This window comes from Choloepus didactylus, chromosome 20, assembly GCF_015220235.1.
Source record: "Choloepus didactylus isolate mChoDid1 chromosome 20, mChoDid1.pri, whole genome shotgun sequence".
Classification (NCBI taxonomy): Eukaryota; Metazoa; Chordata; class Mammalia; order Pilosa; family Megalonychidae; genus Choloepus; species Choloepus didactylus.
Genome location: NC_051326.1, coordinates 43,839,071 through 43,851,272, shown reverse-complemented (window position 1 = coordinate 43,851,272; position 12,202 = coordinate 43,839,071). Strand labels below are relative to the sequence as shown.

General features: G+C 35.5%; 1 protein-coding gene across 1 annotated transcript in view; it reads left to right on the top strand.

Moving 5' to 3' along the window:
- MYOM2 (myomesin 2) overlaps positions 1–12,202 on the top strand; it is a 123,473-nt gene that overhangs the window by 29,150 nt on the left and 82,121 nt on the right. The window contains exons 10-13 of the mRNA XM_037812938.1: positions 2,689–2,850; positions 5,255–5,396; positions 7,607–7,806; positions 8,473–8,526. Of these exons, the coding sequence (XP_037668866.1) occupies positions 2,689–2,850; positions 5,255–5,396; positions 7,607–7,806; positions 8,473–8,526 (558 nt within the window). The remainder of the gene's footprint in view (positions 1–2,688; positions 2,851–5,254; positions 5,397–7,606; positions 7,807–8,472; positions 8,527–12,202) is intronic.

Below are 12,202 nucleotides of genomic sequence, written 5' to 3'. Positions count from 1 at the left end.
GAGTGGAGAATTAAATGGGCAGGGAGGGGGCGGTTGTGGAAACATAGATACCATTTAGGAAGTAGCTGTACAATCTAGGTGAGAGGTTGTGGTGGCTTGGTGTAGTGTGTTGGCTGTGAGAAATAGTGAGATTTGGAATTTATTTTGATCCAACAGGACTTGCTAAAACATTGGAAGTGAGGTGTGAGATGAAAGGACTCACCTGTGACTCTTAAGATTTTAGCTTGAGAAACCAGGTGGCTGTTAATATCATTGAGTTGGGAAGTTTTGGGCAGGGAAATCAGTTAGGGATTGGGAAATCAAGAATTTCTTTTTAGGCAGATTGATTCTGAGATGCCTGTTAGACATCCTGCTGGAGATGACAAGTAGGCAGAATGGCATGTGAGTCCGAAGCTCTGGGGAGAGATCAGAGCCGGAGATTTAAATTGTGGGAGTCAGCGCCATAAAATAGTCTTTAGCTCAATGGGACAGGGTTAGTTCACCTACAGTGTATAGACAGTATCGGACTGAGCACATTCTGAAATAATCAGAAAAACTAAATTGGGTGTATGTTTATTTAAATGTTTATTTGACCCTCCTTAAAGGTTGGAGATAAAATTTGATAGAAATAATATTCCTAAATACAATTTAGTTTAATGAGCATCTATCATATGAAAAGCACTGTGTTAGCTGCTTTCCTGTTTCCTCCCAGACTAAAACTATATCCAAGGTAGGTATTGTTATTACTATTTTTTTTAACATGAGTAAACCTAGATTCGGAGAGGTCAGTTATTTCTCCAAGGAGACCCAGTAAGACCATGACAGAGCTAGATTTTAAAAACAATCTGATACTGAATTACAAGCTCTTTCTACTGTATCTCTTTTGTTCACAAATAACGTGCAGCGTCTAGATTAATGAGTTTGTGATATCAATATCTACAAAGTTAATGAACATTGGTATAATAAATGGTAATATATGACACAAGGAAAAATGTAAGTACTAAATTAAATTAGCATGTTCTGTGAACTTATAGAAGAGAAAAATCTCTATGGGTTAGCGTTATCAGGGAAGGATACACGAAAAGGTGAAAGCTGAACTTGTCTTTCAAGGATGAAGAGGAGTTAGGCAGAGAAGTCAAGGATTCCAGGTGAATGTTTCATTTCATGTCTCAACTAACTGCAGGCAGTTGTAAACAGAAGTCAGACCTGACATTTGAGAGGGCTCATGACTGGGAAATAGATATGTCCACTAGCTGGATGGGAAAAAGCACAAGCAGAGCACAGTTTCTGGAGGAGGTGGCTACTGTAGACAATTTAAGCTCCAGTAGAGATCTAGGGATTCAGCTGCAAGATTTTCATCCTTAGCGAAAACAAGCAGTAATAAGTGAGGCCCAGCCCTGTTTCCTCAGGTTTTCTAGGTAAGTCATAAATACTCAGGCGCCGGAGAAAAAGACAACTCATCATCCCAAATGGAGACGAAATAGATGCACTTAAATTATTTGAACTGGGACACAAAGTTGGGCAAACAGTCTGAACTTCACGTTAATTCACTTTAGTAAATGAGCCCCTTAAATATCCCAAAATGTACCCTTCTATTGGCTTTGTTTTTTTATGAGTTCTCCAGATAACTATCAGATTTGAAATCTCTTTTTTTAATTTAATAAATTACCATACATATGTTTTGAAGACATTAGTCATCATGTTTTTCTAGTTTGTATTACTTTATTATTATTATTATAAATATATTGCACATCTTGCAAAATCAACTGGAACTAAAGTATATAGAATAAAAATATATTTTCCTTCTAAATCCAGGTCAATTGTTTCTCGGATATCTTTGCAGAAATTTCCGATTTTACACACTCACACACCCACACAAGTAATGAGATATTCTTTTAAACTTCATTTACTACTTTGGAATTAATTCTTAGAAGTTTAATTTTGTGTTCAAAAAGTGTATATGTATTTTACAGCTTATGGTAAGCATTCTCGCTTTTCACTCCCACTAAAAGGAGACGAATGTATCTTTCTGCTCTTTCTAATTATGGATGTTGCTCTTTCTCAATCTGCCCACTTTAGTAGGTGAAAAACAGTTTCTCAATATTTTATTTTGCATTTCCCTGTTTACTGACATTGAATATTTTTCTTTGATAAGTTTATTCCTCATTTGCATTTCTTCATTTACAAATTGTGTGTTTTTTTAATTGCCCTTTTACCTACTGGCTTGATGGTGTTTTTATTATTTACTCCTAGGTAACATTGATTGAGGACTGTCCCTTTGTTGGTGTCTAGGTTAAGTGCTCCATGTACATTAGAGCATTTACTTCTAACAGAAACTTTGTGAGGTACATATTCTTAGAATCACTGTGCAATAGATGAGGAAACTGCAATTTAGAGATTAGCCATTCAGCTGAGAAGCAGTGAGCAGAGATAAACCAAGTTTATCAGAATACCAAGCTTCCTGGGACACATTCTATCCTTATACGTTCAGGACATTAACCTTTTGTTTTGCGTTGCAAATTATTTGACAGTTTATCCTTCATTTGTGTGTGTGAATTATGGAAAACAGCTTTTAGACTTTTATGAGGTTTAAGTTTCTTTCACTGGTGTCGGACTTGAAAGTCCTTTTCTGCCACGAGATTATACAAATGTCTGCTTATATCTTCTATTTATTTCTGAGACAAATCTTGAATTTTAATGCTCTTTCAGATGTGCTAGTAAAAGAATCGAAATGGACGAAGATGTTTTTCGGAGAAGGTCAGGCCTCCTTGTCGTTCAGCCACCTGAATAAGGATGATGAAGGCCTGTATACCTTAAGAATCATTTCAAGAGGAGGTGTGAGTGAACACAGTGCCTTCCTGTTTGTCAGAGGTATGGATTTGTGGGTGTGACGATTTTGACAGCAAAGACCTAAGAATAGGCAATAGGGTGAGATGTCAAAAGATGGAGGAAACTGAGCAAGAGGAGCATGACATCTAAAAAATTAGTTTTGCTTCTTAGACATGTAGACACACACGTTGGCTTGCAACCTCACAATAAGTAGATGAAAATTATAGTCTTTGGAATAGAATAGAATCAAAACTTTTTGTCCCTCTACTGATTTAGAAAGTTGCCAGAATTGATAAAATGGCTCCCAAGAATGGATATATCTGACTTACTCATTCTTGAGGGAATATAGCACAGTTTGATATATCAGGTAAGGTTGGCAGTTAAGAAGCACACTTAGGTCTCCCAGTTATCTCTTGCATTCCTTCTAACTTTTGCTTAAAAAGAAGAGGCAATGATGATGTCGATTATTGCTATTATCATTTCTACTAACTTCAATTAAACTAGTGTTTACGACAAGAATGATGACAGCCAAGATTCATTGAAGGCTCAGTGTCAGACAATGTGCTTAGTGTCCTTCAAGTGTTGACACATTTAATCCTTTCAACAGCACCCTGAGGTAGAGTTCATTAATCCCATATTATGAAAGAAACAAAACAAAAGAAGTCCTGATATACTAGGAACAGTGTTAAGCATTATTTATATATAATATATAATATATATAGCCAGGTTGACACACACACACACACACACACACACAGACCTATCTATCTCTACATATCATATATAGATGACATAGAAGTTTTATGACAATTTTTAAGAGAATATTACTGTTCTCATTGTTCAAATGAAGGTATTGTGGCTCAGAGACATGAAGGAGCTGCTCTAAGGTGGAGGAGCTGGGGTTTAAATTCTTTCAGAATCCAGAGCATGACAGCTTCCCCTGGTGGGGCCACATGCCCAGTACCTTTGGCCTTGGTGGCTGCTCAGAGTGGGTCTCGGGGACACTTATTGCAGTCCCAGAACTGTGGCCCACCCAATTATCTGCCCCACCTCAGCCCCTGGGTTTAGAGTCAGCCTCGTTTCTAAGGCTCAGATGAACCTATTATTAAGAGAGCAACACACTTCTATTCTAGTTGTGTAGTGGCTGCTGTCCTGAGTGTCCCCTGAGTGTCCTTCCCCGGCTCCCACAAGGCTCCCTGTGCACTTGGCCGACTCCAGAGCTGGAGCTGCTGTCCATTTTGATTGACAGGGCCCCGTCCTTAAATGTTTTGTTCACCGTTAAACCTGTCCCGAGCTTTCACACAGAGTCTGTGTGGTGGTAATAATGCTATTGGGGTATTATTTTTTCTTCAATGGATCAGTTAGAACAGATCATAAAAGAAGGGCTGTATCATTAGTGAATAAATTATCTTCAACAACAGTAATAACAATAATGTAAAAAAGAAATATATCTCACCCTCCCCACCCCCACAAGATAGCATAAACTTGCCTTAGATTTTAGACACTTTCACAAAGTTTTACCATTTTCATTAGGTTGGCATTAAACTGTGTCTTCCATTCCCTGTGTATGCCTTCTGGCAAGATGTTTCGCCCCATAAAAATGCAATAAATACAACATAGCTTAAATTGCCTTGCTTATTCAGCACCACCAACAGGAAGAAAATAATGCAAGTATGGGGGAGTTTAACAGTTCTGATTACTTTCTGAAGATCTTGAATGCGAGAGAAAATATTTGGCTCAATGTCAAGAAATCCTTAGATTTTAATATGCTGAAGAGACTTGAACAAGAAACTGTATATTGCTTACACTGCTAGGAATGTATAACATAACTATGGTTACTGAATAAATACATATTTTAGATAAGGAAATTAAATGTTGGGTGTATTAGTTTTCTAAATAGCTCTGTTGGCCTTCAGTGCAGCTGTAATTAAAATTACAAAACAAAACTTAATTGCATTATAATCATAACAATTTCTCACAAATTGCAGAACAATTTTTTTAAAAAATCTCAAAATTTATCAGGATTTTGAAACATAAAAATGTCTAATATTTCTCAGATGTTTAAAAGGACAAACTACTGTCGTTTCATCAGTAAATTTCTGACAACACAAAATCAAGAGGTGAGCTTCAATTTTGGATCCAATCATGAAAAGTCATAGACTTGAGCATTTTATAAAGGATTAAACTTTTTTAGTTTAAAAAACCATAAATATGTTCCTATTTATTGTCACCAGTCCACCCTAGTCGAGAAAATATGCCACTAGGATTCACCCGGTGGATTACTAAGGTAATATATTCAAGCAGTTTGAGCATTCGGATTAAACAGTGGATCAAATCAACTAGATATGATTTTGAGTTTGAAGTCGCTATCAGTAGGTTTTAAACTGACCTTCAAACATTTGAATGACTCTGAAACACGTGTCTTTTCTATACCCTTCCACCACAGATGCTGACCCATTAGTCACAGGGGCTCCTGGAGCCCCCATGGATTTGCAGTGCCATGATGCGAACCGAGATTATGTCATCGTGACTTGGAAACCGCCCAATACAACCACTGAGAGTCCTGTCATTGGCTATTTCGTTGACAGGTGAGTGCACATGGTATTCCTACAGGGATAGAACATTCCTGAAATGAATGCTATCATGGATGATATATTTGGATGTTTTTCTAAATGCAAATTCATTTCACCATTCTTGATTGGATCTAGGTACATTGCTATTTTGGCTATTTAATTCTCCTGACTAGATAATGGTTAAATATTCTCAAAGAGGCCCAACCTAGTGTAACCACAGATATCTTTTTGTTGGAATTGGAGCCTTCTTTGTTCAACACCCAGTAACAAATCCCATCCTATTTTTCCAGTCACGCTCTGAGCCCTGATTTTGTGGCTCTGTTGAGAATTCAGGTCTGTGCACTGTGACTGGGAAAGAGGCTCTGATTTAATAGGTTTAATGTTCGGCATTGTTTCTCCCTTCCAAGAAAGAGTAGAGACTGTCTAATACGATGTTGCTGGGAAGAATGTTAGTTCATTTATATTCAAATTTCTATTATTTTCTCTATTAAGTAATATGTTTTTCTTCTTGGTTTCAAGTATAAAGTATTGGAGTTTCTACGTATAAAAATTAGAACTTATCTTGGAGTTAGTAACTTAAATTTGCATCATCATTAAACTCAGCAGGGTTTTAACTCTTTAATTTTCCTTTATTTGGTTTAGTGCTTATTGCCTGGGAAGAAAGCTGAGCAGAGTCAATTAATTTACTAGATATGCAACTTGTGACTCAGATATAATTATCAGTCATTGCAATAAATTATATTTAAAGAAAATAAATTTAGATGTAAGATGGAAGGATGTAACTTAATGGGTATAGGAGATGGTATCTGATAAGAGCTTAAACACACACATACACATATACATAAATATAGTTTTTGTACTTATGTATAGTATTAAGTAAGTATTAAGTAAAAATATAGTTTAAGTATATATATAATTTAGGTATAGGTATTGTTTACACATATATTAAATATGTAACAACAAAATTATTTCAGAAGAAAAATCAGTCAGCTCTAGCTTTTTGGGAATATGCTGATTAAATTTTCTTTTCTGTACCTCAAAAAAGCTACTTGTTTAACTAAAATATTCACACCATGGTAGTGTTTTGATAGTCTAAAGACAGATTTGCTGTATGCATTGTTCAGGATTTAACTTGAATTAAAAAACAAAAAAACAAAACAAAAACTATCTTCTATCTCCCTGCAATATTTGACAATTTTTCCAGCCGTTTTGGCAAAAACTATTTCATGCACCTTTTCAGTTAACAATCCACACTCCTTTCTTGCCTTGTTAACAACGACAAAAAGCAACAGAACAGTTTTGGAGGGGAAGAGGCAGCCCTTCTGCTCAGCTGCCTCCTGTCCCGACAACCTGCCAGTTGTTGCTGAAAGTTGAGTATTTTTTCTGGCCAAACTTTCAGTTTTGACCTTGTCATACTATTTGCTTAAAACTGGACAGCACATGCAGATCCAAGAACTTTGGTTATAAGAGTGTGAACAGTTATGAGAGAAAAGGGTTGATTCTTTAAAAAATGAATGTACAATTCTGAGGTTGAACAGCTCAGAAAGACTGATTTTCTGAACTTGCTATTTTCTCCTAAGAATATAACAATCATTTTTTTTTACTTGTATTTCTCAACCTTTGGTAAATGGAAGTTAATTTTTTTTACATTTTCAGGTTTCTGGTTAAAAATTAATATTTCAAAAAGCTTCAAAATTCCAGTTGAGAAGCATTCTAGAAAGAAACATCCTAACATTATTGGAAATAGACCGTGAGCCTGCATTCCAATGAGAACTGACACCAGTGGTTCACTAGAGTGAAAGTGTGTTTGGGGACATGGAATGAAGAGCTATTTCATTTTCTGAGCCCTGGCAACAGGCATGATAGGAAGTATAGGGGCACCTTGTGATTTTGTGATGTAATGTGGAAAAAGAACAGAAAAGGATGGATCTAAAATAACTTTTTGAAAAGATTTTGCCTAAATGTGTTTGAAGGTAGGACTTGCTCTTCAGCTATAAATTGTAAAGGCTTAGGATACACACACACACACACATACACACACACTATTTATTACATTTCCTAAATAGAACTATATTTACTTATGTTGCTATTTGTATAAGGCAATATTTTGACACCATAGATTTGACCAATTTGATCTATTTTCCTAATTTCTATTTGTTATATATCTGTATACATTTCTTAAGCTGATGGATTTGTTATTCTCTGCTGCTTTTATTTATTTGAAGGTGTGAAGTGGGAACTAATAATTGGGTTCAGTGCAATGATGCGCCAGTAAAAATCTGCCAATACCCTGTAACTGGACTTTTTGAAGGAAGGTCTTACATCTTCCGGGTGAGGGCGGTCAACAGTGCGGGCATTAGCAGACCGTCCCGGGTCACTGAACCCGTGGCTGCCCTTGACCCTCTTGACCTCAAAAGATTACAAGGTAGGTCTCTAAGGTTTTATGTTCCGACTATGACTGGGGAACTTTTGGCTGTTTTGTGTGTAATTTGTTCCTTTTTCTAAACCCCCAACTACATATGAAAATTTTGAAGGTGTTCAGTTGCTGAGCATAGCAGAGCAATATTTTACTGGTCTGTAATGTCTCCATCAATGTCACTTTAGGAATGGATATAGCTAGGTTGACATTTACACTTTAGAACCAATGTGTTTCACCTTCATAATGCTTTTCATTGAAATCTAGTGAAATTGGTTCAGAATTAGACCCTTAACACATTCATAGTCCATTGACGGTATAATTTCAACACATAATGAGATTTGGAAAACCTTGAAACTGAGTCACTCGGTTTCTGAATTTTAATTTCACATGACACAGATTCCTTAATGGGATTGGACCCTTAATTATGGTTTTAAATGAGCCACTATATTTTCTGTTACCAGCATGGTCTTTTGAATCCACTACAAAGAGGTGAGAAGTGCTAGATATTATTAGGATTAGTTCCCAAATATCAGCTCTGATTACTTCACAGTAATTTATATATTGTAATCATAATGCAAAGTCGATTCAGACCTTGCCTTGAATTAGGGAAACTACTGCTTTCTTTAGGAAACCTTTGGATGTCAAATTTAGTATCAACTTTTCTCTCTGCAGCAGTTCATTTGGAGGGAGATAAAGAAATTGTAATGTATGAGGATGACCTTGAAGGTAAGTTGCTCTTTGCCATTTCATTTGAGCTTCTCTTACCCTAGGGATTTAGGATTATAATTAGAGAAATGAGAGACGGAGAAAAGAAAATCCACTGGTGGTAACACTCTTTGCATGCAAAAATAAAAACTGCAAGTCAAGCCTGCAAGCTTAATGTCTGTAGAAGTTAAAAAAATCAGCAAGGCAAAAATAAGGAAGTGAGAATAAGAATGAAGTGGATTGCCCTGCTTTCATTTAGGGTTCTCTGATACATTAAAGAAACCAAACTGAAGCTAAGATTTGATTATTGGCTGCTGTTGGTGTCCTGTCCTCACAGATTCCACAAGTGGAATGGTATTTTATTTTATTTTAAGCAAAAAATTTTTCCTAACATTTTGACTGAAAATAGAGTGATTCTTTCCTATCAAATGATGCCTCTGATTTGAGAGTTTCTATTTCCCCCACATATATTGGATTTGGTGGACTCTTTTACTTATTATTCCTTCTAAGAGATAGCCAAAATGAATGATTAATTAAGAAGGAGAGCCTAACATTATTAATCAGAAGTCCAAAGAGATTAGTTGGACTTCAAAGAGAACAACAAATGAAAACTTGAAAGAGAAGATTCCAAATCAATTTGGAGCCACTGACTAAGAAGATAATTTTGAGCTCTTTAGAATTGCAGCAGTTCCAGTGTTTCCCCAAATAGACTGCAGATCCTTCCAGGAGAAGTTCTTTGATTGATTTTCAGATTTGTAGTGGACAGTTCCAAAAAATGTATACAGAAATTGTATCTTCTACTCCCATAGGCATTTTCTCTGGTACCTCAAAAAGGACACATGTCTCAGCAATTCCTCCATGAGGTACCTATTAAGAGCTCTGATTAATCCTACAGTAACACTTAAAGAGTAAGCCTTAGTTAAATCTATACTTCCAGAAGAAACCAGAAACCAGGAAAGATGCCCAGTAATTAACCAAAGATAATAATTGGGGCAAAGTTGACTTATTATGACTTCTGAAATAATTGTTTTGTTCTCCATTGGCTAGCATAGTGCTTGCACATGATAAACTCTCAACATTTTTTTGATGATAAAAATACAGATATTTGAGTGAATAAAAATGGCTCCAAATTATTTTGGAAGAAATGATTTCACAGTAGAACAGTCTGTATAAAATGTGAGAGTTTGAAATGCTAGAGGAAAAGGAAATTCTTTTTTTCACTCCTCTTGGGTATATGGGATCAGTGAGGAGAGATGTGGCTGGGTTGTCTTGAGTGGGAATACAGGAATTTGATCTGGTAAAAATGATCTAAAATGAGAAGATCTAAATTGTTATATAAATATTACATATCTATGATAAAATTTGTATTCTATAAAGGTCATTATGAAAAATACTGGGGATATAAAATAACATAATAGTAAAACTTTCAAAGGTAGTAACCATGCCTTTTTAGGGGAGACAAGCTGTTTATTTATATATAGATATAGATGTCTGGGGGATATAAATAACTAGCTGTGTTTTAAATACCAAATGAATAACTAACACATTTTCAAAGACTTGGTTTTCCAATTGGTAAAATGGAAGTAAGTTTTCATTTTAGGTAAAACAGATGAAATAATTCTTATTTCCAACTGGAGTAAAGTTATGGATAATATTTTTCAAATTCATTCTCATTTTTTCTCTCTTATAAGGAGGCAGATTTTCTGGCTTCCTTCGGCTTGTGCCTTTATTTTGTCTGATGTATGCTTGAACATGGCAGTTTTTTATTTATACTCTGGGAAACATTTTTGATACCCTGTTTATGTAGCTGGTCATGGAAGGCAGAGGGTAGGACACTTAGATGGAAAATTATTTGACTTGGGACATTGATACTGCCTGGAGGTCAGCCATAGAGGAATACAATTGTCTGGTGTGAGGTTTCACATGCAGCTAATGGAAAACTTCCATGGTCTAAAGCAAACCAGCTATGAAACACAAATTCAGATACATTGATTTAGGGATTTGGAAAGTTCATCTCTTCACCTCATTCATTTTAAACAAAGAATGACTTTTCTAATTTAAAAAATCTTTAGATAGAGAGAGAGATTCCATAATACTTTTAAGCAGAGGATTTCTGGGTTCAAAAATTTTCCATTAGAAAATTCTTCCCTTTGTTTCCTGTATTCCTTCTGTTCATCTAAGCTTATTTTTCTCTGTTAAAATAGTTTTAGCTAGAAAAGAACTGGTAAATGCTATTTGTTTTGACGAAACAATTTTATTACTTTTGTTGGCTAAAAAGGATTCCTCTGCTATTTCAGTCTTTTTGCCTAAGTTTTACTAATGACTTCAATCTTGCTTGGTGTCTTCCTTCAAATATTTTAATTATTATCAATGCTTTTCTCCTAATATACAATTTTTCCAGTCTTCCTCGAGTTGGTTCATTGAAAAATGAATAAATACTCTATTGTTGGAAGGGCCCGAATAGACTCTTGCAAAATATAATGAGATTGTTTTTATGCCACTAATTAAGTATCCAAGCATTAAAACACCATTCTTGGACAAGATCATTTGTAGCTTACGTGTTAAATTAATCATTTGCTCTGAATTCTTCAGTACCTATTTATAGTTCTGTATCCTCTTGAATTCTGTCATCTTGGGGGTTCTACAAATTCCAGCTAAACTTCATGTTTCATTGACTTAAAGAAAATATCTCCTGAGGAGGTTGTGGAGGTTGTGATTTCCTTGGGGGTGACAGAACAAAACACAGGGTTTGGAATCAGAAGACCTAAGCTTGAACCCTAATTCCACCACTTAATAGTGTGATCTTTGGAAAATACTACATTTTTCTTGAGCTTCATTTCTGCATTTTTAAATTGGAGGAGAACAATACTGTCTTCCTCCATAGGTTGCAAAAATCAAATAAGATAACGAATATGAAAGCATTTTAAACAATAATACATGATATATATGTATATACGTGTGTGTGTCATCATTTTCATTCAGTGTCGATATGACTCATGAGATCAGGGCTACAGAGAAGCCTTGTGATACCGAAGTAGAGACTAAGGGTCACATCCTTGACTAATAGCACATGGTTCCCCAGTGAAAAGTACCCTGGGGATAAAGCCTTTGGCCATTTTTGCTCATTTTGTTTAGCTCTTGTTTTTCCTTTCTAAGCATTTTCCTCTCAGCTATAACTGCATCAAAATGAATAGTAATGAATATAGTTTTATTTTCTTGGCCTTCTCCTTGGCTCACTGGGGCCATTAAAAAAAAAACAACTTTATTTTGCAATACTTTTAAACTTATAGGACAGTTACAAAAATAATACAAACCCCATACAGAGAACTCAAAGATACCCCATATACCCCCAGATACACAGATTCACCCATTTTAACATTTTTTCACATTCACTCTGTCTGTCTATCTATCTATCTATGTTACCTATCAACCCATTTTTTAAAATTCAGTTTTATTGAGATACATTCACATGTCATACAGTCATTCAAAGGGTACAATCAACTGTTCACAGTACCATCGTATAGTCGTGCATTCATCACCCCAATCTATTTTTTGAACATTTTCCTTGTACCAGAAAAAGTAAAAATACGAACAAAAAGTAAAAGTAAAAAAAGAACACCCAAATCAACCCCCCCCCACCATATTTTACATTTAGTTTTTGTCCTCATTTTTCTACTCATCCATCCATATACACTGG